We start from the raw sequence: 27,023 nt of genomic DNA on the forward strand, positions 1-27,023 counted from the left end.
TGCTGTAGACAAATGGGCACATACAGGCTGGTTTCATTTGCTTTCCAACTAAAACGTAATTCTACATTCTAAAACTAAAGGAAAACTTTTGACAAGTAGTTAGACAGTATGATTATTTTGAGTTTTTAGCCCTTAAGCTCCATTTACCCATTCACTAAGGACTCTCCCACGGGCTCCCTCTGGCGGTTTTTAGTCATTTTTGATCTAACGGGGGAAATAGGAAATGGGTAGGCTCTCCATAACCCGGCTCTGTAGAAACCTCCACAGAACAGCGTGACTTTATCATGGAGCCGGACAGTCCAGTTTAAAGGCCGTGAGAGACATTAATTCACCCCTCTGTCTAACATGCTGAGGTTCGCTGCCGTGTTTAAAATCGCGGACGTGTGTTAGTTATCAGGGCTCGAGTGGGAGGAGGAGATCATGTCGAGCTGACCTGGTGAGTGAGTTCAGATTGACATGATGTTGAGAGGTCAAAGAGGAGCTGTCTGCATGTAGCAAGCTGACCACAACGCTAACTACAGAGGATAGGAAGCGAGTAAAGGGGAAGATGAGCCGCAGTCAGCTCGAATAAACGCGCTTTGTTAAGACTGATTAAGGTCAGATGTTGTTCGGTTAGTGCTGCAGCTCCATGAGTCGGTTGTAGCTGGTGGGCCTGAGAAATCCTGGAGGGTGGAGGTCTGGTAGTAGCAGAAATGGTGTGTAGAACATCCACAGTGAAGAGTACGCTGTTGGGGAACACAAATAAGTATAAGGTTTATCAGTTCAGTTTAACCTAAAATGCTTTACGTGTTTTATTAAAAAATGCGTAAAATAAAAACTAAATAAAGAAAATCTTAAGTTGGCTTGAAAATACTGCTGTTGGAGTAAATGGTGCTAAAAATTTCGGCTATTGGAGCTGTGTTCAAAAACACTTGGATAAATGGTGGAATGCTTATAATTTTGTCTCTAGATTAGTATCCAAAAACCTAATATGTCACAGAAAATGGGTTGAGTGTTTCTAAGAATTTTGTGGTTCTAGCTAAAACTAAAACGTAATTTTTTGACAAACTTTTTTTGCGGACACTTTGAATGGAATCCTATGGGATAATATTCAAGCATAAAAGCGTTGGCTGTACGAAAAATGCACAACATATTGCTCCAAAAAAAAGCACAAGCAACTTAATCCTGTTCTTCGATTCTGCAAGATTTCTCGTTTTACGTTGAAAGCTGTGGGAGTTGATGGTGAATAAATTTTTTTACAAATAAAGGAATAAGAATAAGATCACGAAGAACAGTAAATTGGATTTTCCAAGCCAACTTAATATTACAAAACAGTAAGCTATATGAACAAAAACAGTACATTTTGGGCCTAAACATAAAAAAGAATGTAAAACCTTTTTTACAATTTCGATAGAAAATTACTAATTTGACAGAGCAACAAAATGTTTTTTTGTTTTGTTTTGGTGTTTTTGGCCATTTTTTGCTACATAACTTTGGTTTGTTAAATATTTGATGCATCCCTAAAAAGAAGTATAATACCAGTCAGATGTTTGAACAAACCTTACCATTTAATGTTTTTCTTTGTTTCTTTATTTTATTTTTACATTGTCAATTAAGACATGAAAACAATTAAGGGGCACATATGGAATTACGTAGTAAACAAAAAAAGGTTTGTCCTCCACAATGCCCTGACCTAAATCCTAAAATTGAGATGATTGATTTAGGATGAGCTGGTGCACAGTGTGGAGGAAAAGCAGCAACTATTGTTCAGCACCTCCAGAAAAAAACAAACACATTTAACACTAAATATTTTTAATTATCACAAGAGTTCACACATAGTCTGAATGTGCCTTTTGAAAATATTTCAGTTTAAACCTTATTATGTAAAATATGTTACCTTAACCATTATTAAGTTCTTTAAGTCTGTGTTTTTTAAGCTTTGAGTTGTATAAGGTTGTGAAGGTATCAGGTGGGTAAAGGTATTTGCCCTTTTGAACAATTCACAAAACGCATCTCGCGCTAATAATTTCAGTGTGGTGGGCTTGCCTCACCTTTGCACTGATCATGTGAAGACCTTTGGTCTCTTGACACTGCTGGGTGTGCTATAATAACATACTAGCTAAACAAAACTCCAAGCCTTCAACATCTGTTTGATTCAACCCTTCTTTCTTATCCTGTTCACAAGTCCCAGCCTAATTTCTAATGTGTTGTGTAAATGGAATTTCAGGACACTGGATACGCCTTAAAAATCAGTGTTTTTAAAATTATTAAAAAAAGTTATGTGTTGTAGATTAATAATAATTTCATTTACACTATGAAGAAAAATATGTAATTATCTAGTAAAAAGGTGTTAAAAAAATCAGAATGTTATATATTTTAGATTCTTCATAGTAGGCATGCCTTGCTTAGATGACAAAATCTTGGGATTTGCTTTATGAGGTACAGTCACCTGCAAGGCCTTTTTGATTTAACAGTTGTGCTGAACTTGTTAAGAGTTAATTACTTGAATTTCTTGCCTCTTGATGTGTTTGAGAGCATAAGTTTGTGTTGTGAAGAGATAGAGTTGGTATACAGTAAATAGTAGGGGAGTGACGAGACACTAATACCACGAGACGAGACGAGACACGATATTGGGTTCACGATAACGAGACGAGACGAGATTTAAAAATAAAATTTTAAAGAAAACTTTTTTTTTTTTCTTTGGACAAAATCATATACCGCAAACTTAACAGACTGGTTTCTCTCACACATTGATTCTATAAGGAATAGAAATAACACAATTAAATCCTTCTCAGTAGTTTATCGGTTTGGGTCCGCATTGGACAACGTTTGGGTCCGGACCGCGGTCCGCCCATTTTCCTCTTCTGCTGAGAGCTGCTCTCACACTCGCTGCTACTGGGTTCAGTCAATCAGATCCCTCTTAAAAAGTCCACATTAAACTTTTTTTTTCTCTCGCGAGACAGGTTTAAGCTTGACGAGAAATATCGTCAAATTTAATCTCGCGAGATCTCGTGGCATGATATCTCGTCACACCCCTAGTAAATAGCCATATTTGAGTAAAGTTCTAATATATATTATGGCAAAAAATACTCAACTAAGTACAGAAAAATACTCTAAGAAATAAGGGTCAGTCAATCTGAAAGACTTAACAGTTTTAAAAGTGTCCTCATGTGCAGTCGCAAGGACCAAAATGCTTTGAAGAAACTGGCTGTCATTGAGACTTCACAGAGAAAAGAAGACCAAGAGTTATCTCTGTTGCACAGAATAAGTTCATCAGATTTACCAGCTTCAGAAACCACAAGTTAACAGCACCCCAGATAAAAGTAAATTGGTTTGTTTAACAGTTTAGGTTACTACATGATTTCTCATGTATTCCTTTATAGCCTGGATGACTTCAGTGTTCATTTAGAATGTAGGGAAAAAAAGAAAAAAATGATTCAGAAAATGTGTCCCAACTTTTGACTGGTACTCTATACTTGAGCTTTACAGTTAGTTTTTTCTGTTGACCTTATCCTCTTTATTGTCTATATGTCTGCAGATTAATGGACAGGTGTGGTGGTGCAAGGCCTGTCAGGTGAAGAATAATATCAGCTGGAATAATGCAGCAGAAACGGAATATCCGGATTATAGAATGGGAGGACCTGGACAAAAGGAAGTTTTACTCCCTTGGTGTATTCATGACCTTGACAACTCGTGCTACTGTTTACCCCTTCACCCTAATCCGAACTCGACTTCAGATTCAGAAGGGAAAGTCGCTCTACAACGGCACTTTTGATGCCTTTTGTAAGATCCTGAAAGCAGAAGGGATGCAGGGACTGTATCGGGGCTTTATGGTCAACACCTTCACACTGATCTCAGGGCAAGCCTACATCACCACATATGAGCTGGTGAGAAAGTACGTGTCTCAGTATTCCTCCAGCAACACTCTTAAGTCACTGGTTGCTGGGGGCTCAGCTTCACTGGTGGCCCAAAGCATCACTGTTCCCATTGACGTTGTCTCCCAGCAGCTCATGATGCAAGGCCAGGGAGAACATCTCACACGCTTTAAGCTCAAGTCCAAGATGGTGGTGGCCACATCTAAACATAAAGTGACTTTCGGACAGACCAAGGACATTATGGTGCAGATATTTGCAGCAGATGGTTTTCAGGGGTTTTATCGTGGATATGTGGCCTCACTCCTCACCTACATCCCCAACAGTGCCTTGTGGTGGCCTTTTTATCACTTTTATGCAGGTAAATTATATGCTGGTGAATGTCCTTCCTAATGCACAGTCTTGTCACTGAACAATGTTCTCTTAAGTATGTAACTTTTTCTTCAGAGCAGGATGTTCACAGAGAATGGCCAGACCATATACTAGATATCTCAAGCTTGTTTTAAGTGTAGTTATAAGATGGATCGATGGATTGATAGATACTTTATTGATCCCGAATAGATAGATATCTTGAAGCTCCAGGATCAAGTACATTCAACTGCGTTAAAGTTCTCACATTCATTGAAACATATTGTTTTTTAACCCAACATTTTTTGTTTATGAAAACACATACTTTTGGTTTAAACCATGGTTAAAGGCACCTTTTACACCTGTCTTGTTTGGTCAAGACCTTTTAGAGTTTGGTCTTAGCCACAAGAGCAGGTATGAGAGGTGCCTTTAACCACAGTTCAAACCAAAGGCACAACATCGGTCTGAACAAAATCGGAGTCTTACTTCCACGGTCCAGTTTATTTGCAGACTTTTGCACCCAAAACAAGAAGTTAAAGCAGGCTGTCATTTTTTTAATGGCATAAAAATAAATGTTGTGCCAAAATCTGACTGCCCTTTGCATATAAGCATGATAGATTGTACTTTTGTTTACCGCGTCTTCTGTAACTGAACATTAACCCTTATTTATAAACAGAAATAAAGGAATTCAATAGTTATCCTCTACAATCATGATGCTGCATAAGACATCATGATATCATAATAACACTTAAAAATGCATTTTGTCAAATTGAAAACACAAAAATATCTGTCGCATATCTGTGTACAAAGTATAGAAAAGTGCATTCCACACGGTGATGAAAGTTTTTAGACCAAATGTATAGAATGTTTAAAAAAAACCAAAAAAAAAACAGTAACCCTATTTTGGACTCTTGACACAAAAGTTCTGTTTGCTTACATATGAATTAGTTTTGCTCACTGTTTAGAAGCAATTTTTACCTGTTGTACTTCATTTCAAATCAGCTCCAGGTGGTACAGGTTGGTTTGAAAATGCTTGTGCATGACAGTTTTTAATAGTGCCACTTACATCGAGTTAATGTCAGATCTGGACTTTAACTATGTAGACTTTGTAGAAGGTTTTCTGTTTGGTGCTGCTGAAACAACAAGTATCTCCCAATATTTTGTTTTCAACTGACAAAAGCAGAGTGTCTTATAGTATCTTCCTGTTTTTTGCACAATTCATTAGTCCTGCAGTATTGACAAGATGTCAAGAACCCCACAACATGATGCTGCCTGTTATTCCCATATTTCAGTGTTGGGATTGTGGTAGAAGGACTTCAGAGTAAATGAGGAGCTGAAAATTCTCAAAGTGTACTGTAGCCTTGAAATACTATTTCTAGGCCTACCATATCTAGACACATGTTGGGTGTGTTCATTTATTTTCAGTGTAAATACGCTTGTCATGGCAGCATACTGAGAACAAGGAGACAAAAAATAAGATTTGTAAAGCCATCTTACTGTGTTTGGCCTGTTTTTATTTCATTGTCAAATTGATGTTTAGGTTCCGAACGGCTTATGTGTTAAGTTTAAACCAGTTATCATAACCAGTTATTAAATGGCCCAATGCCCAGGGTGTAGGTTACTGTGTTTCTGTTATTGTATTAAAAAAGACTTCTGTGCACTTCTTAACTCCTATTACTTATATACATTGTTGCTGTAATTTTGGAGCATTTCTGTTGGTCCAATAATTATGACATTTGGGACCAGTGTAAACAACTGCCAGATAAATTATTTATTATATCATATAGTGTTGTGTTTGTATAATGTCTGATGAATTATGTCCTGTCTGTCTCTAAAACAGAGCAGCTATCCAGGCTGGCTCCCTCTAACTGCCCTCATCTGCTTCTGCAGGCTGTGGCTGGGCCCATGGCTGCAGCCACTGCCTCCACCATTACAAACCCTATGGATGTAGTGAGAGCCAGAGTACAGGTATCACAACGTCATTGTCATTCTACTCACAAACGTAAAGTACATTTAGAACACATTTTTGTTTATATGACTGTAACACACTGGCCCACTGGTATAACAATTAAGTTAATGCATAGTCCCATTAATGGTATCTGTTTATTTGCACGGCATTTCCGGAATGTCTAAGATGCATTCTAAAGCTGCACAGCTGCAGTTTATAAGAGCTTTTTTGAGAAGGCTTTTTGAAAGCATTACAGTCGTGCACTCAGTACACTCAAGCAGTATTCTGTCCGATTACGTAAAATCAAAATACTGAATAATATAAATACTGATACATACTACTAAATATAATACGGTAAGTGTGGATCCACCAACGTAACTAAAAATAAATTATTCCAGTAAAGGTAGAAGTAAACACAGATCAGTAAGCATGCAACATCTTTCACTGCAATATGAGCATGTGCAGTAGTCACATTGCAGGACTTGCAATATCATATAAGTCTAATTTTAATAAATGTTACAACTTTTTTGCTGCTTGATGCGAGAGGCAAATACACACTGTTGATCTTCCAAAACATATTTATATCAAAGACAGATTTAAATCTCATTATCTTGAGATAAAACTGACCGAGCGTAGAGGAAGGTGAAACTGCAGATTTGAACACAGTTTAGGGTAGGGGTACTCATTCCTGGTTCTGAAGATCTACCCTCTGGAGATTTTTGATCTATAACCCGTTGTCTAGAATGTTCTCATGTCCCTAACAGAGAATGTTTTTCTTTATTTTCACTGGGAGAATCCTTAGAAAATGTCTTATGAACAGGGGCATCGGGTGAATTTCAAAGTACCCCTAGTTTGAGGCTAAAAACAAGTATTTAAATGTATTCCCCATCTAAGGACAGTTCCACATTCTAGTATGTGATCCAGTTGATGCTTTTGATTCCATATTTAGTAGAAAGTAAAAGAAAATGGTTTCCTATTCTTATTCCTATTCCTATTCAAAAGATTGTCCTTAAGGCAACAGCTAAAATTCTTAAAGCAGTACAGCAAAGCGGTTCTAGATAATTTAATACACTAGTCAAAGTGAGCTATTTATAATCAGTTTTTGTTTTTTTAAACATCTTATTTATAAGATAGTCACATCATCTTATTTATTAGGAATTTTATACCTACATGTAGATCTTAGCTCTATAAATATTTTTTTGTAAAATATAAAGCTTGCTTCTAACAATTTTAAAGTGCACAAGACTAAAATATATTGTGTAGGCCAGAGAAGGCATAAATTAAAGTTGTAGGAGTTTAAATACTACTCTCTGGTGTCTTCTGCTTGTGTCAGTGGTTTATCCAAACGAGTGTATTAAGAAGGAAACCTAAAGAATTTTCCATAGTTCTAAATTTATCATTTCCTCCAAGGTTGAAGGCCGCTCATCTGTGATTGAGACGTTTAAGCAGCTCTTGGCAGAGGAGGGAATGTGGGGGCTGACGAAGGGTCTGTCTGCACGCATCATCTCCTCGACTCCAACCTCCATCCTTATCGTCATTGGCTACGAGACACTGAAAAGGCTCAGTCTGAGGCCTGAGCTGGTTCACACCAGACACTGGTGATATGCAGAGCCCAGGAGTGGATTCTGAAACACAGTCCAGGACAACTTTACCTCAGAGCTGAGCTTTATGGACTGGACCTCTCTTTTTAGGCCTCTTTGCCTTTTAAACAGTTGCCTTTTGGGATATTTTAACGTGTGGTCAGGCTGCATGGATTTTAAAACAGGGATTTTGGAAAGAGGACCAGGAGAAATTTGTGCAGTGCTAATATTTTTTTCTGGATTATGTAGAGATATGTATTTTATAATTTTTTTAGCTTGGATGTTATGGCCTGATTGTGTGTGTGTGTGTGTGTGTGTAATGGTGCTTCATAGTGGACCCATCCAAAACCAGCATTTCCAGCTACACTACACTAAATTTAACAGTCAGTTTTTAAATCTGGTAAGAATTAAAACTGTATTCATGCACACTAGTCAGGCCACAAAATCTATATGGCTCCACTTTTGCATTTACACATGCTGTTTAAATGTCACAGGGTCTCTGCTTGTCAGATAACATCTTTCCTTTCCATAGAAGCATCTAAGCTGGCCTGGGCACAGTAAATGCATTTATATGCCCATACGTAATCAGATTACTGCAGTTCTCATTATTCATGTAGTCATGTAAGCACCATTTTTAAGGTCCAAAAGGAATGTAAGAAATGTAATTTCTTATTTGTTTATACTATTCAGCAAAGTATTCTCAGATTTCTCACTTTGCTTGTGCATAAAAAAGACAGAAACATTTTCGGAGTTGCACTGATCAAAGTATTTAAATAAACTTAATTTTCTTGCTGATGTATGTTCATATTGCAAGATAATGTTTTAAAGAAAAAGGCATAGTATGAAATGAAGGATGTTCAGATTGAACCTTATTGGATTATGGTTGCAACTTTATTAGTTTAGTGGCTAGTTGCAAAACAAAAAAAATCATTTTTGCCTGACTCATGTAAGTTTGAGTTTTCTTATCTGATTTGCAATGTTCATGCAAAGCACTGATCGAATTACTCACCATCTGTAATGTTCGTGCAGTAATCAAATTATGAAGTGTATATAAACACACTAATTGATATTATCAAGGCCCCTGAAAAGTGCTAAGCAATTCTTTTTCTATGGAATGGACCTAAGCACAGAAGATGCTAAGGCTGGTGAAACTCATCCTCAAAAGACCACCAGCAAATACTTTTCCACCTCAGCAAGCTGTAGAGTTGATCAGCAACATGTTTTAAACAGTATTCACAGCACGAGTACCCATCTGGGATTAATACTTTTGTTTTTCATCCTTGTGCCATAATTTCATTTATTTGAATATTATTATTAATATTATGTGAACTCCACTTGTGTACAATTTTATTTACGTGTCTTATCTTTAAAACAGTTGAGGCCATAAGTTTGCATACACAGCTCATGGACATGAATGCCAAAATGGCAATACTTGACTTTTAAAGACTTATTTGGACTGTTCATTTCTAGGGCAGAATGAATGGATGCACAACTTACTTCTTCAATAGAAAAAAATATATAATTTGGTGCTGTTGCTTTAACATAAAACGAGTTGCTTGACAGCAGTTATTGGATTGACCCACACACTGTATAATGGGAAAGTCTAATGAGCTCAGTGCTGATATACGAAAGATGACTGTACATTGTAGTGGTATATGGGCGCCATTCCCAAACAGCTGCAGATTCCAAAATCAACAGCTTAATCAGTAGTGCCGAAATGCACAATATTAAGAAGCAAAGCAAGATTGTCTTGAAGACCCAACGTGTTACCCTGTAAGTATGAAATTGGTTTAAATGGTCAGAACCAACCCAAGAATCAATAAATGTGTGCCACAAGCTGAAGTTCTAGAACACCAGTGTTACTTCGAGAATGGTATTCCCAAAGTTCTGACTTCAACTTGGTCAAAAATTTTTGCACTGTGCTTAAAAGTCAGCTTTATACCAGTAAAATAAATAATTTAGCCAACTGTAGTTCTCCCAGAAGCTTTTTGATGGCTATCAAAAAAGCATCTTGTCAAGGTGCAGCTTGATAAGGGACATTTTGGCACTGTTTGTATATGTTTTACTTTTCTTTCTATTAAAGATACATGTTGCATGTTCATTCAGCCCAGGAAAGGCAAAAGTTCTGAAAAGTCACCAAAAAGGTGATCTTGCCATGATGAATATATGTAAACAGTTTACTGCAACTGTAACCCTGTTTAGAACTGGTAATTTGATGCTATTGTATCCTGATTAGGGTTAAAAAAACGGTAGTCACACTGAATCCAGATTACTGATGTGATTTGTATTTGTTTAAAATGTGTCATGGGTGTGTTTTAATTTTGCATTTTCATGTCGCTTAATTCTGATGCTGAAAAAGCATTAAGTTAGCAGATGTGAACAGGGTCTAAATAAATATCCTCAAAATCAGAATTTCCCCTGCACATTGGGACCTTGCTCATAGATAACTGTGGATGGAGATTACAGTGAACGTATTGTCAAATCAATGGGTATTGAGCAATAAGTGGAGTCAATAGTGAAATAGTTGCACACATGGTCCAATTAACTGTTTTTTCTTCACTGTGTGAACAGCTGGCCATGGATAAATGTGTACAGGCAGTTGTTTTGTCTGTTCACAGCCAAGTCTGTTTGTGTTCCTTATTTCAAGAGGCCTTGTGTTATATGTAAAAGAGCTAATGTGTGCTGGGGCCAAAGTTAGGTTTTACACTTAAAATCATGTTTTGTAAATGTGAAATCCTTTATTTTGTAGAAAACAGTAAATCTATGCGTTGTAGGTCTGTGAATGTTGTTGTGTTTCTAACCTAAATGAATGTGTGTGTCTGGAACTCATTAAATGAACAGAAGTTCATTAACAGATTCTCTTTTTATTGTCTATGATATGTCCATATCGAGTTTAATATGAAGGTGCGCGCACAGTCAAGTCGAAATTTACTGAACATCTGACAAAATATCTAAAAACAGGATTCATACATGTTTTAACCAATAAATTTCCATGATTTTTTCATGACTTTTCCATGCCTGCAAGGCAAATTTTCATGACCACACGACTTTTAAAACATCAGTGCATACATGGACAGTAAAATCAAAAATCAACTAAAACTACAATCAAAATTGGTTATAGTAGTTCTAAAATGTTTCCTTTAAGGGATGATGGATTTTTAGGAGGCAGGCCACAGTCCACCCCACCCCCCCCTCTACTGCCAAGTGGCGGGTGTTAATAATTTTGACTCTACTTGCATAAATTAAACATTCAGCACCACATCAGGCATAGTACCAGTTTGCTACCATTTCAAAAACTGGCAGGTGTGCAGGGCTAATGTTGTATTCCATTTACCTTGGATATCTGAGCCAAGAATTACATCACGTGAGCTAACTTTCCTAATTATCATGGAAGACAGTTTACAGTTGAACAGTACTGTGTGTATGACTGCTTTAACAAGACACAAATAGACAAAGGTGCTAATAAATTGTATAATACAACAGTTTTTTAATACTGTTGATATTTGTTGCAAACATCTTGGATTCTGACTACTGACTTTTCAAGTAGCAAATTTGACTTGAGGGGGAATTTTACTGTTGGCGTGTTGACGATTCAGCGGGTGGTTCATTCGATGGGAAGCCTTTCCAGGATAAGGATAAAATGAATGAACAGATTCATTTAGTCTCCATAGTAGTGCTGCTATTGTGGTTTTTATACCAGCAGCAGCAACTTCAGGCACAGTGTTAGTTCCAATTGAAATTGAAAAGTCCAAAAGTCCGGACCAAACGAGGCAGGTGTGAAAGCACCCTTAATCTGCATACAATCCATTTACACCAAAAATATGATTTGGGCTGAACATGGCCATTAAGGCCCACACCTACAGTTTTGATGCACTGGAAATCATGTGTGGGAATGTGTGACATGTTGTAATATAATATGGTCAGCAGAGGGCGATCTGCACAACATCTGATTGATTTAACATCAGGAACAACACTCTTAACACAGTCGTTTAAAACAGAGACAAAATACTTTTCAAAGTATGTATAAAAAAATGTTTAATGTCAAGTTGGCAATGGTTCGCAAAACCAAAAAAAAATAAAAAATAAATTCCAATATACTCAATTCAAGCACTGCATCATTTATGTGCGTGCATTGTTTTCCCTCCCCGGAGAGACCCAGAGCTAGCTGGTGAAAAATAAAAGCTTTCTGCCTTTTAAAAGCTTTACCTAACAGCAGGCTGGACCATAGCTCAGAAAGCTCAGGAAGGGTTCTGTTTCAACACAGTGCTCCAGGGAAAGGTTTTAGAAGCTCTCCAGTTGATATACAAATAGCGTTTTTTGAGCATCAGTAGGATCTGTATGAATTTATATTAACAGTAGAGATCTAGGATCAGTTTGGTCCTAAATATTTAAATTCATGTACATATAAACCAGAGAGCTGACCCTAGACTAGCACACTCTCAAGGCCCTCCTGCTAAAGGGTATTGGTGTGAAGAAATTGATTTCCATTTCTGTAGCAGCTTCACATGGGACAGTCATATATGTGGATTGCTCTGTCATCACCAGCAGAAATAATCTTTGAGCCAGTGCTGTTGTACTTCACGCTCCAAACCTACAATCACACACACACAAAAAAGTAGATTTCTGATTAAAAACGCTATACAAAAAGGAATAATTTTAGAAAACAAAATTGCACTAATATGACTAGTCACTGCAAAGACATGTTGGGCAATGAAAGTTTGCTTCTATAGCTCAGAAAGTGAGATGCTAGGCTAACACAGCTAATAAACAATGAATTTACCAAAACACACACCTCAAACTGCCTCTTGATCTATATTGGTTACAGAGAAAATCAGACAAATCAGTGTGGTTTACAATGTAATTTATTCTGGTCAAAGGGAAGGCAATTCTGGTCCTGGTGTGCCAGGTTGCTACTTTTCATATGCAATTCAGGAACAAAACTATTATCCCCTGTACTAGATGAAAAACTAAAATAAAGCTCCCTGCACAGCTGAGTTGTACCTTTCCACCACATATTCAAGAGTAAGCTGGACGACAGTGGCTAAAAAGGGAATTCAAATTCTGATATTTTTAACAATCGGCACACTAAACTCTTTACAATTCAACACCCAATTTTGACTTACTAAATTTATTGCTTCAATACTCCTAATGCTAATCAATGGAATAGGTTAAACCCGCGACAAAGTATACTGGTTTTCATATTCTGTAAAACCGACACCAACAATTACATAATTTTATCCTCTTTAGTAACACAGATGCTGTGAAGTATCATAGCAAACGGTCTAGCAATATACTGGGTATTGCAGAATCACAGCATCATATCACCAAATGATGTGGTTTCTTGGTTTCTAATTGTATCTAAAATGTTAGGGTCTATCCATGCTGTTTTACCAAACAAATTCCCTTTTTAATAAAATAAATATAACTTGTAAATAAAATTTTGATGAAATGTTATGCTTTTGCCATATATTTATAGTTGATATTGGTGACAGCCCAAATTTAGTCTTTGTTAGCAACTTTAGCCTAGCATTTCCCATGCTAAAAAAAGCACAAATCAGATATCAAACATTTACATTTTAATTAAGTGAAAGAGATCTATATGACGATTTCTTTACTAGGCCACTGTGAATCTCAGACATTTAAAACATAAAACACTTACTAATCTCCTTAGTGCTAATCCATTCTGACAACAACACAACATGTAAATGAAAAGACAGCTCAGCTCCTACAGGCAGGCTTCTCTCCAGCTACAAGCAAAGAGGCACCAAGAAGTTATCTGAGGATACTAATCCCATCCTCTCCCGTGACTACAAAGAGAGTTCTGCCTCTGAACTAAGACTTCCAAAAATATCCCCTGTAAAAGGGACTGCCTGCTCTTATTCTACACAATTAAAGGCACAGGTAGTCTGAACACAATAGCTGTGCTACCAGTGAAAGTGAGAAACACACCTGGTCTTGATGGTCAAAGAATGTGTTCACACAGGCTCTTGTGCTCGCCTCCCACACCTTCACACTTTTATCCGATGAGCTTATACGAAAAAAAGGACAGATACAATACATCAATAATACATCTTTCTTATTGAAATAATACATCAGTTATGATACATATTTACATGTAGGAGACCAACTCATTACACACTTTTCTATTCTTACCTGGAGACAAAGTGTGTGTTATCAGGCGAGAAGGCCACATTAAGTACCCAGGAGGCGTGTCCACTGAGTGTACCAGCCAGGTTAGCGTGCTGCCTGTATAAACATAATACTCAATAAGCTTCACAGCACATTTACTATCAGAACTATATGATATGCTGGTCTGTTTTAATTTGTATTTTGCCCTGGAATATATGTGTATTAGCATTAGCCTCTACTGAAGTCTAAACATGCAAAGTGTTTCTTCAATAGTTTTATATAGTACGTAAGACTATAGACTTACACGTCATAAATCTTGATGTAGCCATCATCTGAGGCTGTGACTAAGAGCTGAGAGTCAGGAGAGAATGTGAGAGATCGGATGGGCATAGCGTGACCTGAAGAGAGAAAAAAAAAGAGAGTTTAACAACCCACTGAGAGCTTCACCAGGCCCACACAAAGCACCAGGAAAAGAGCAATTATATGAAGCTGTAAAAAATATTACAAGCTTATTTAAAACTCCAATATCACTGTGTTTCACTCATGCTCAGATGCTTAGCAGAGCAAGAATGAAGTAACTGATGGAAGAAATGCGAAAGATGGAAGAATGCTGTCACAGTGAGAGGAAAAAAGCACTGCCAAAGAGTGGAGACCTGGATTTATGAGTGTAGGGGGGAAACCGGGGAAAATGCCTGGGGCAAATGTGTTGCTTTTTAACATTGCAATCCCTAAACTTACAATCAGCTGTGATATATTTTTATTAAAAAAGTCATCACACTCCAAACAGAATTACCAAGAGCACAAAAAATAATTAATTAAACAAAAATAAGAGAGTCATGGGTTGAATTTTGAAGTGCTAGCTTCATTAAAAAAACATCAAAGACATTTAAAGCATAATTGTACCTTCCAGCGTGTGCAACAGTTTCCCAGTTGCGATATCAAAGATATTAATGATTCCATCAATGGCACCGCTGGCTAAGTACTTTCCATCGGGGCTCTAAAAAAATGGGTGGGAGAAATGGGGGAAAAAAGGAGGGGCAGAGCAGGACACAGAAGAAAGGAAAAAAAAAAAACTCCAATTCAGATATTCACATTTTCTTACTTTAAACAAGAACACTACAGGATTATGTGCCATCTTAAAAGAAAATTCAGAATAAAAATGCTGGACAAAAAAAAAAACATAAAAGACTGCAGACAACCCTAATATTTGTTTCAGGCATGTGCGCGGATAATTAGACAAATAAGTTAAATATTCAATACAGCTAAACGTCAGTTGATCTTTGTACCCTGGCTTAATTCTGAACTTCAGTTCTAACTACAGCTTGTCATAAACATTGCTATTAAAATAAAGCTTCTTACGTAAACTGATGCACCGTCTCAAAGACACATATCTATAATATCATATCTATAATAATTTTTAAACCACTTCCAATAGTCTACACTGTGCTTCACAAAATCGAACACACATCATTTTATATGTGGAAAGGTGGGCGTCTTACATAGGCAATACTCAGAATGAACTTCCCTCTGGTGTCCAGGGAATACTCCTTCTTTCCACTCTCAACTCCAAAGATGTTAACCTTCCCAAGATGGCTGCCTGTAGCGATGTATTTCGAGTCAGGGGAGAAAGCTACAGACCAGGCATCAACTGAAACATAGGAAGGAAAAGGTCATTACATCACATGATGCACCTGAAGAAGCATCAGCAGAATCCCCAGAGACCCGTGTTCCTTTCAACATGCTCTTGCCCAAGGCAGTTTATGGAGGACGTGTCTATAGTGCAGCACAGTAAAGCTGCTATATATTAAAGGCACACAAACTGTTTGTTCTACACTCACTGCCCATTCAGCTCCACTCATCATACAAGAGCACTTTGTACTTCTATAATTACAAACTTAAGTCGTTCCGTTTACTATGTTATTAATCAGAGTAGGTAGTAACAGAATAAATGTAATAGCTTTAATGGTCAATATCTATATTTTGTACAGATTATTGATATATTCTATATCAATATTAATCATCTATATTCTGTACCATCAGATTAAAAGTGCATTTAAAAATATTTAAACAAACCATTTAATAGTAAGAACAGCTGTAAAATTGACTATTGGACATGCTGTTGTCCTAATCATGTTTACTGTTGCTAAACAAATGTTCAGGTGAGATTCAATATTTTTTAATTGAATCTCAATAATTTAAAAGGTAAATTAAAAGAAGGAAAAACTTCATGCACATTGAGTTTTGTCAAATATTTTGTTATGAAAAGACACTTAACCCAAAGGAATGAAAAATAAACAGACTAAATTATTTTATATTAGTTATTTATTAGATTATGTAACAATTACTTTTTTAACAGTTTATCAATTTCCTATATCAAATTAAATTTTTAAAGTAACCCTCCCAACCCTGGTTAAGAATCCAAATGGCCACCACAGAGAGTGTTTATTAAAGTGTGCTGTAATGATACAAGTGGTTCAGACACAACAGTATTTTAAATTAGGAAAATAATGCACACTTTAAGATTATATAGAGAGCAGAATAGTTGCAATTAAATAAGCATGATCAAAAATGTTAAAGTATTTCAGTTTTACCCTATAGCAAGAAAAATTTCACATAATTACAAGTTGGCTTAATTAACGGAAACTTTATACTGACACTAGATAATGATACTTATATCCTGCTTAGATGACATGTAGCAAACATCCAGTGTTTTTTTTTAATTATGAATAAAAACAAAAATACAAGTAGTTTGATGGCACCATAAGTTTATCCATTTTACTCTCTACCAGGAGCAGAGCTTTTCTTTTAAAACCATACATTAAAATAACTGAGCATATGAGATATTGGCTAACTGCAATTTTCAAAAAATACCAATTTTTTTCTACTTGATGGTATTAATTACACTAATATTATCAATGTGCTGCACTTACTTGGCCCTGCATCCATGGATTTGATCTGTTTGCCTGACTCCAGGTCCCAGAGGCGGATGTGTGCATCCAAGGAACTAGATGCAGCAATGGCACCATTGTGACTTATATCCACTGACACTACACCTAGCTGATGGCCTTCCAGAGTCCACTGAAGTTCCAGCTTTTCATCTGACCTGTAGGCAGCAGCACAGGAGATAAATATTATTACTCCAAAAGTATGCAAAATAAACTAAATGTTTTATAAATTCATTAGTTCACGTTTAAAGTATTACAATACCAAATAATATGAATAATCAGTAAATGCACTAGCTACAACAACCTAAGACCTAAGAACATGACCTTTTACCATCACTTTACCATTTCCAAATTTTCACCATGTCATCCAGAGAGCCGGTGATAATAGTCTCAGACCCATCCTTCTCACTCTTGCCCCATGCTGCTGTCCATATGGCATCATCATGGGCTACAGAAACAGTGACAGTCAGAGACACAAGCAAATTGACACGGATGTGTGTATCTTCAAAATGACAATGTTACTGGAAAAAGGAAAAACCCTTCTTAACTTAAACGGATGTACAAAGATTTTTTTTATATAAGTTATTTTGGAGAATATCCAATTGTTCCCCCATCAAAGCTCTAACAATGTAAAGAACAATTAACAAATATAAAAATATTTCAAGAAATGAGTACAAAGCCACAATCGTTAGAAACATGAGAACGATTTATTTAAGAACCTTTATGTAGCTATAGGCAATGTAACAGACAGAGAACCACGTACCATGTTCCTGCTTGAACAGTATGCTGTACTGAAATGAAGAAGAGGATGGTATAAGCACAAAAACGAAGCTAGCCAAGAAGGAAAGCAAAAACACACTTCAGATAAATTAGTTGCAATCTGATTTTTGGTTCTGTTGTAAGCTGACGCTAACAAACTAGATAACTATGCTGTTGTCTGTAACTCAACTTACCTGGGTGCTCATCTTTTCGCGTCGTATGTGGCAATTTTATCCTTAAGTCGCTCTGTTTCGTAAAAACAACAACTCCAGTTAAACAAGTTAAGCACAAAGCATAGCCGGCCAGCTTTAATAAAATCTACCTGAACTAGCCTATTCTAGCTGGGTTAGCCATGCTAGCTAAAGCTAAATCACTTAATACACACTGAACTCTCTGTTAGCGCTAGCTTGACTGGCTACACAGTTAGCATTAGCCGCCGAGCCGAGTCACACTGTGCCACTGACTAACCAAACAAAGATAATAATTATCATGTAGAAATAGCATTAATATAGTAAAGCTGTGAATGTTGGTGTTCGCCAAGATGGTCTTTAAATAACAGAAATACTGTAACGCAGTGAAACGAGCGCTGCAGTTTAACGATAATATGAACACACCGCTTCCTCACCAGTAAGCCGCCATGACAACAGCGCGCAGTGTATTGTGGGAGTTTACAAGACAGTTGATACAAAATACAGGTTTAAATATAAAACGCCTTTATAGTATATTTTAAATACTACAAACGAGTTTTATAATGTAAGTATTATTTTATTTAAATAATTATTTTAATAAAATCCAATGAGTGTAAAAAAAAAATCACAAAACAAATCACAACAAAATATAATTTTGTCTCATGGGGAGAAATAAAGGGTTTCTTAAGAAAAAAAAATCTATGTAGACTCTTAAGAGAAACACACTTTTAAGAGTGTGACAACAGCAAATATATGTTTATTTTTATTTTTTTGGCCATTTGTATTTTCTTGTATGTTGATGATATTATTTATTAAAAAGCAAAGTTCATTCTTTTTCATGTTTTTTAGCAGATTTTTAAAAATTAAAAAACTAATAAACAGTACTAATACTACTGATAAATATCAAAAGAACACATTACTATTAGTTAGCACAACAAGTGGATTGTAGTTTTGGACTTTTGGTATATGTTTCAAGTGCATTGGTCTCACTGACTATTTTTTTCTGAGAATTTTCTTACATTTGTTTTAAAATAAAAAAAACCTTAACAAACTGCATAAATGGGTCATAAGATTAAGACTTATGTTTTTACATATTTGTAACGGTACTGCACCCTTAAGTGAAATATGCAAAATGATGGAAAGCTGAAGTCTTGTCTTGAGCATCCATGATATGTGAATAACTGACATCCAGAAAACAGATACATCCAGGGTACAATTTTACAAAAGCATCTCAAAAGCATTCCAAACCAGGATATTTTGACCATTTTAGAATTCTGTTTGTGCTGAGATGCTTTTGAGAATCTCAGCCCAGATGGTTACCACACCAATATGTTTTAATCCTGTTCTCCATTAAAAACAAAATGTGTGGTTTAAGATTCCATTCCTGTTTTCTTGGTATGTAATGAATCACATTTTTTCTGCATTTCTGTTACACACATTAGATGTTTAAAAGCAGAAGAACACATGTTAACATTTATATTCCTACACTGGTCTGGACTTTATTGTTTTTGATTGAAAAGATGTTTAAGCTGGGAGCAATTCATGCTTTTGTTTTTGTGAAATTAAAGACTTCAGTTAAACCATGATCTATGAATATTACAGAAAAATAGCCACTAACATACTTTTGTAAATGTGGGAGTGTCAGTACTGTGCTCTGCTTGGCCATAAAGCACAACGTTAATGGGTGGATGGGTTCGGAAGGACAGGAACTCAGGTAACAGGTTTAATCCTTAACTGACATGACTGATTGAGGCTGTTATTAAAGCAAGGAGATGCATAAGCTGTTTTTTGCTAGCATAAATAATGCAATTTTTACCATCTCTAAACATTACTATGCTCTTATTCAACTATATTATATTCAGTACTAAAGTACTGGCTAATCACCTCTCTGTAAAACAGGATGTGCCGACATTCTATGTTTTTTGTGTTCTACTGACTCTCTTTTGGTCTCAGATGGAGTTTGAATCAAAGTTGGGAATACTCGATTCGAGAACAGTATATTTATTTATACAGTGTATTTATAGAGAAAGCTTTTGCTTTGAGTGGCAATTAGTAGTTCCATAGAAAGGCAGGTAATTACACTAAAGTACACCTCTTGACTCCACCTGAACCCGGCCTGTCTGTTTCCAGCACTGTAGGGAATGCTAAATGCACTCTTTTCCTAATTATACTGAACATGTTTTGGTTTTATTCTCAATGAACAAATGTTTTTTTCCCCCAAATGTTGGTTGCCAGCACAACCAGCTGAAGAGGTGCACTAATTGGAAAGATGCTTTACTATGTTCTGAGAAATAGTAAAATAGACTTTTTTCAAGCTGAATTTCAGTACATTGTGTGCTTTTCAGCCAGTGTGTAATTCTCTGAAAATGTTTAAGTGCTTTTAAAAGTATGGCTTCCTAGAAATATTTTTCCCAGAATAAAAACGAATCTAATGAAACAGGTTCTTATTTAGGATGTCTCGATTATATTATTTGTTTATTTTTGCTATTTAAATTTAAATGTTTATTGATTATAATTACAAGCACAATACCAAGATTTATATGATAATTCTGTTCCGTATATGCTTGAGTTTCAGGCCAAAATATATTGTATTATATAGATGTATGAATAAGTTATACCTTAGAAGTTCAGAAATAATTTGTTTACTGAGGAAATATATCTGGGGAAAAATGTGAGGCATCTAATAGCTGAAGTTGCATCCAGCATTCTTGCCAGAATTATTTCTGGTCTGAACCAAATCCAAATACCATTTATTTTTTAAAAGAGTGTGTCTGACCATCTTTCAAGAGCTTGGGGGTTAAACTACACTGTAGGTTCAGCTTTTTGTGGCAAACGCTCTGTGTTTGCAGAGCTGAGATTTGATGATGTAATTCAAATGACATGCTTTGTTTTATAATATAATATGTAAACTGCACATTTACTATTAAACCATTACACTTATTGGACATACTGAAACTGAAAAATTCACTCTTAATTGGTTCTTTGGACTGCACTCAATAAAGGCAACCTGAGACACTTGCTCTGGGAGAAGGGGTGGATCTATCTAATAAGTAGATGAATCTGGTACTGCCTCTGGTCCTTGCTGTGATCTGGTTGCAAATTTGACAACATGGCAGAAATTTTATCTTCATTTAAATAGAATCAAGAGAATGGAACAATGATGTCTATGTTATATGCAGTCATTTTCAACATTTCAAACATTTTCTTTCATTTTCATTACTTTCAATTTGAAAACAGTGATTTGCCAATTCCAACCAGGTATCCTTAATTCCAGTGTACAATTAGAGATCATGCTTAATATAACCAATGATATGAATCGGGCAATTAAATAAAACATCTTTAATTTCAGGGTTATGGTCATCTCTATAGACATTATAGAGTGTGTTTATATGTAGGGAGGCTTTTTTACACAGAAAACATTTCACAAACTTTTAAAAAGTAAAAGAAACAGGGCTTTTTAGGTAAGTCTTTGTTGTGTGAGAGAATCTTTGCATTTATTAAAATTTTGCTCTTGACTCTCTTTGATATCTTAATCTCTAAAACAGGACATAGTAATCTGGCAGCAAGTGCAGTGATAGGGCGAAAAGCTGAGCGTTTTAAGCTGTGCCACACCTCCGTCTCCTCCTGGGATGAACCTGGCTTTGAAGATCAGGACCCGAGTGAACTCTAAAACAGAACTCAACAGAGAGCAGATGAGAGAAAAAGGAAAATAGAACAAGCTCTGGGAGCTTAGTCAGGCAGGGTAGAATTTTCAAACTGAGACTATAATATAGGCTATAAGAACATTTGAACATTTATGTCTGTTTTTCTTCAGATTAGTCAGTAGAGATAATATTTTACTTTTGATAGTTATCCTCTCTACAAGGAATAATAGGTAGCTCCTAAATGATAAGAATTGTATTCATTTTTAGCACAGTCCATTTTCAAAAGTTCAAGGACCTTTGCAGTGACATTGTACAATCATATAAGTAGCTAAATAGTCAAACTTTTGGTTTCTGTTGTATTTTTCTGTTACATCGATTGATAGCTAGGTAGTAAACAGCTGTGAACTATCTTCTCCACTGTTGTGACTGACAGCAGTCTTAATAGCATGTTGTATCACAATGGCGTTAACCAGCACTAGCCTGGATCAATCTCTGTACCTACCCTCCCCATTATCACTGCTGTGTTAAAACGGTTGTACACAGACTACTCAGTATGAATGCAAGCATTTTTTTGTTGAAATACTTAAAATGTTTACTCGTTCAGGAGAAAAGTAGCCAACTCTGCATCTGATTTGTGGTCTTTCTCAGCTCTAAGCTGTCCCCATCTGTCAGACGCATTGCTAATATTTAATCTCTGTTTTTCTCTGGAAGAACGATGTGGATGCAGCATGCTGTTTTGTATACAATTGTGTTCCATACCTGGCAACTCAAGGTGCGGCAACAGGACTGGGGAATGAAGAATGGACCGTGGTTTGATCAGTTGCTATTTCCACTTTATAACAAACATTTAAAAGAATAACATGCTGGCTAATGAGATTACAGTGCTTAAACTTGTCTTCTTTAGATCTGATGAATCCTGACACATCCTGATCATTAGTTAGTACAGAACATATAATACTAATTGGTCCTTTAAATGGAATAAGGTCTTTATATGCTTTACTGTAAATGCATAATGCTAACATTAAAGGTGTTTAGTATGAAATGGAGAAATTCTTTGTTTAGTGGTCCAACAGGCTTTATAAAAGACAGAGTTTGTCTGCCCAAACATCATCCCATACCCCTAATTTTTGTTCCTAGTTAGCCAATATTTCGAACTTTTGTATATCAAACCACCAGATTTGTTGCACTTTAAATTGATCTCTCTTTTTTCTTACATTTCAAATTATACCATATGAACAGAATATGTTTTTTGGCAGCTTGAAGAGCTGTTTTTGTTGCAGCATGCAGGTAATGCAGTTTAAATTTGCTGTCATTCAAAGAATTAGTGCAGTTTTTTTAAATGTGTGATCTTGAAAACTAATCATAATATCATATCACAATAACAAAAAAATATGATTCATCTTACAGTTCTACTTCACATAATGTATTATATGGGTGTCACCTGGCCTGGACTTCCTGGCTGAAGACCTGAATATTTTTTAATGACCCACAACACATGGGCAACATTGATTAAGGAGATCTGGTGATTAAGTCCCTTATGTTTGTAGCAATGGCCCCAATTATCTGTCACGTTTAGTTCATCAGCTTATAGATAGATAGATAGATAGATACTTTATGTATCCCGAAGGAAATTTGGAAGATTCATTGCAGTTCATTAAGCGCTGTTCATTAAGCGCTGTTGACAGACTATTTTGCAATTTATTGAAGTTATTCAATATTGTTGATTATTACCCCAAAAAATAAAAATAATCCAGCTCATTATTATTATTATTATTATTATTATTATTATTATTATTATTATTAAATAAACTGCTATCTCAATATTTTAACATACTAAGTCATTATTTTGAAATACTATGTCATTATTCTAAGATACTAGTCATTATTTTGTGATACTATAAATTTTGAAGATTTCAATGAAGCCTACCACACTGTGGTGTGTAGAGAACCACTAGGAGGAGCTAAGTGGTGAAGGGAGAAGAGTAGAGAGGGGCAGGTAAGACAGCAGTGACTGTGGGGAGTGAACTGTGTTCTGCTGTAACTGTAAAGAGTTTATTTAGGCCTTATTATTCGAGTGGTGACAGATACATAACATACAGTCGGCACCACAGCCACACTATTTAACAAGCTAAAACAGAAGTCCAGTGTGTGTTATTAAATGAAGGCTTATTTTGATAGTTTGATTCCTCTGAAAGCACCAATATTTCATAATTTGTGAATCCACATCTGAAGTAGTACTCAATAACAGTACCCATTTTGCGTCTTTGTCTCACCTCTCTCTGTACATTCTACTAGTATCTCAAAATAAGGAGATAGTATCTCAAAATAGCGACTTACTATCTCAAAATAATAAGATAGTATCTCAAAATAATGACTTAGCATTTCAAAATATTAAGATAGCAGTTTACTTAGTAATAATTAAAAAAATTTGCTGAATTATTTGTATTTTTTAGGTGGAGGGAATTGGCTTCCATAGTAGCTTATGGGGATTAGCCCCCACTCTTTTTTCAAATAATGCTCTAAAAAAATAAGTTTTTAATTTCCCCTCAGTACCTCTGACTAGGACTTGCAAAATCATTATCTCAAATGTTTTGGGCATCTATTGATCTGTACTGTCACAAGAAATGAATTCAGTCAGTCCCCTCAGTGAGATACTACACTAGGTTACTTATCTTGGTAGCTAGTAAGTTAAATATGGATGTCCAAACCTTTTTTAAGATGAGTTAAATGCAGACCAAACATTTAGCACTGATGAACAGCATAAATATGCTTTAGGGAAGTTAACAGTGAGTGGGTGATGTGGTTAGTATGATCAAATGTCCGCTGTAGTTAACTTACTGGCTTATATCAAAACCCTTGAGACAGTGCTCTGGTTAATGTTAGTTGAGTTTTACACAGTGGACCTACATTTATGCCACAAATAGGGCTGCAACTAATGATTATTTTGATTATTGATTAATCTGTCAATTTTTTTTAATGAATCGATTAATAATTGGATAAAAATGTGAAAAAGCTAGCTAAATTTGATTTTCAGCATTTTATTTAATGAACTAAACTGTCTTTGTACATTATGTTGAAATTGTATAAGGAACACACAACCTAAAAATATTAAAATATATCTGTTTAGATGTACAATTAACCTGACAATTACATACATTTTAGTATTATCATTATTTGATAACATCACAAATGTGTATGTAATGTAAATATGGGCCATTCCACAGAATGTATAAATTCTTAGATGTTATTGGTTAGTTTTTAAAATACAGATTTTGGGAAAATTACTAGATTGGGCTCAGTGTCCTCATGCTATTAGCATAACTGCCATTTAGTTATTTTCCATGTTTTTGCTAATTCTATGCTAAATACTCATTCCCATTATTTTCAGCACTGTTACTCAAAACATAAAAAGTAACAGTAGTGAGTGTCAGTAACAGGAGTGAATGCCAGTAACAGAAGTAAGTTCCAGTTACAGGAATGAGTGTTGTCTCCTGGTTTATTGATTTATTAATATGAATATTAGTTAATGTAAGCCTCTTTTTTCAATTCTGTTTGGTTCATAAGTTATCCATTTGTTTTATAAATTGTATGATAATAAATGTACACGGACATAGAGTGATTTTTTTTTGTCATAAATATTAATTATTTCAACATGCAACATGCAACCATTTAATAAACACTTTCTTGAGAGAAAATTTAAGGAATTAGTGGACTTGCTTTTAAACATGCTTTTTTAAACGAGTTTGGTAACAGGACTGAGAAAAATGTAACCATCTTCGGCTTAGAAACCTTGTAAAAGATTAAGTGGTAACACTTTATAATACTGTTCCATAGTTAATAGGTAACTAAGCAGGAACTAAGCAGGAACTAATTAATAGTGCTGCATTAACACCTAAATATTTTCTATTAACTACCAGGGAGTACTGAATAATTACTCAGTAGATAGTACTGAACTAATGATTATAGTAGTTCACTATGAACTCCACATTAATTACTGAGACTTACATATCTCCTGGAGAACTACTTACTAATAATTTCTCATTTATAATAACTATTAATTACTTACTGCTCAAATCAACATTAACTACTAAAAACCCTTACATGCCACCTGGGGAACTATAGATCTAAATCAGTCTAAAGGCATATTTGAGTTAAATGCTTAATAGTTGAAGGCATGTTTGAATTAAGCAAGTGACACCATTTGTAGTAGTGGTAACCTTAATTACCTTATTATCCTCAGTTCCTTCCAAATATTAGCAACATATAGTAAAATAGTGTGTATTAACCATAATTTTTGGAAGAAAAAAAAAACAAAACATTATAACGTAATATTATTGCATAGGAGATATTAATTAAGTTATTAAGTTCTCCAGAAGGCATCTAAGACTCTAAGAATGGCTTAGAGTATAATATTAGGTATCAGCCTTATAAAAGGGCATCTTCAGCCTTTGCAGTCTGGCAGACTTTTTATCTGCGCATTATTAGGGTAATTACGGTAAGTTAGCTAGGTTATGTGTGTTCGTTTGCTAGCTATGTTTACTTAACTAGTTTATGTGTGGGTTAGTTAGTTAGCTAGCTAAGTTAGCTAGGGGAATTGTGTGTGTGTTAGCTAGGTTAATTGTGTTAGTTAGCTAAGTTTTTGCATTTGTTAGTTAGCTAGTTTAAATGTGTGTGTGTTAGTTAACTAGGTTAAATGTGTTATTATTATTATTATTATTATTATTATTATTATTATTATTATTATTATTATTATTATTATTATATATTTCCCTTTGTAATACTGTGTTCTGATCTGCAATAACTCTCTAGTTATTAGTAATTATTTACCATGTGTTTCACTTTATAATACTGTGACATGATCTGCAGTAACTCCTAAAGAAGAACACAGTAACTCCTCAGTCGTTAGTAATGGGTTACCATGTGGTGCTGTTAACTCCCGAAAAAAGAAGACAGGGACACCTAATTAATTAAAAATGAAGAACACAGGGACAACTAGTCTGTTATCTAACACAAATATTTATTCATTTAAACATGATTTCCCCCAGAATAAGGATGTAGGACACAGCCTACAGTAAAGCTGTATGTGAGCCATCAGTTCTACTGAGCACATCTCCAGGAGGACTGAAGAAGAGCACAGGTTTAGAATAAACACCTGTAACACACTGACAGAACATTACAAAAATGGGGGTCAAGCAGACTACTGCACATTTCAGTGTGTCTAACATTTGGAAGATATTGAGGATACTAAGGTAAGTAAGGTTAATATATGATAAGTGGTGTCATTGACTTTAATATCACCACTGATAGAATAACCTGCAGCAGCAGATAAACACACTGATAGAGGCTAGGGTCCGGCGCTGTGGAATTACCGTAATTACCCTAATAATGCGCACTCAAAGTGTATGCGAGACTGCAAGGCTGAACGTTTATAAGGTTGGTGCTTAAAATTAAAGCAGTGATCATTAAAACAAAATAAAGGACAGTCAGTCTTAGAGTCTTAGATGCCTTCTGGAGAATATAATTAATGTCTCCTATGTAATAATATTACGTTTCCTTTCCAAAATGTGGGTTAAGCAGACTACTACACACTGTAGTAGTTTACTATATGTTGCTAATATTTGGAAGATAATG

General features: G+C 35.5%; 2 protein-coding genes across 4 annotated transcripts; one reads left to right on the forward strand and one right to left on the reverse strand.

Annotated features, from left to right (window-relative positions):
* The first annotated feature begins 76 nt into the window (after positions 1 to 76).
* slc25a44a (solute carrier family 25 member 44a) lies at positions 77 to 10,579 on the forward strand. 2 transcript variants are annotated; one of them, XM_007228549.4, is made up of 4 exons: positions 77 to 436; positions 3,518 to 4,212; positions 6,040 to 6,167; positions 7,558 to 10,579. In XM_007228549.4, the coding sequence occupies exons 2-4, from the start codon at positions 3,579 to 3,581 to the stop codon at positions 7,747 to 7,749; spliced, it is 954 nt and encodes a 317-aa protein (XP_007228611.2). In that variant the 5' UTR covers positions 77 to 436; positions 3,518 to 3,578; the 3' UTR covers positions 7,750 to 10,579. The 2 variants fall into 2 exon arrangements, with proteins under 2 accessions (XP_007228611.2, XP_007228612.2); XM_007228550.4 differs by lacking the exon at positions 77 to 436 and adding an exon at positions 459 to 695.
* A 1,166-nt stretch (positions 10,580 to 11,745) lies between these two features.
* On the reverse strand, positions 11,746 to 18,237 carry wdr61 (WD repeat domain 61). 2 transcript variants are annotated; one of them, XM_007228551.4, is made up of 11 exons: positions 18,186 to 18,237; positions 17,755 to 17,806; positions 17,565 to 17,592; positions 17,144 to 17,249; positions 16,787 to 16,959; positions 15,356 to 15,504; positions 14,760 to 14,853; positions 14,161 to 14,254; positions 13,881 to 13,973; positions 13,677 to 13,755; positions 11,746 to 12,318 (listed from the first exon to the last, which is right to left on the reverse strand). In XM_007228551.4, the coding sequence occupies exons 2-11, from the start codon at positions 17,764 to 17,766 to the stop codon at positions 12,229 to 12,231; spliced, it is 918 nt and encodes a 305-aa protein (XP_007228613.1). In that variant the 5' UTR covers positions 17,767 to 17,806; positions 18,186 to 18,237; the 3' UTR covers positions 11,746 to 12,228. The 2 variants fall into 2 exon arrangements, with proteins under 2 accessions (XP_007228613.1, XP_007228614.1); XM_007228552.4 differs by having other exon boundaries at positions 18,175 to 18,224.
* Positions 18,238 to 27,023: the final 8,786 nt, after the last annotated feature.

Source organism: Astyanax mexicanus, chromosome 2 (genome assembly GCF_023375975.1).
Source record: "Astyanax mexicanus isolate ESR-SI-001 chromosome 2, AstMex3_surface, whole genome shotgun sequence".
NCBI classification, from domain to species: domain Eukaryota; kingdom Metazoa; phylum Chordata; class Actinopteri; order Characiformes; family Acestrorhamphidae; genus Astyanax; species Astyanax mexicanus.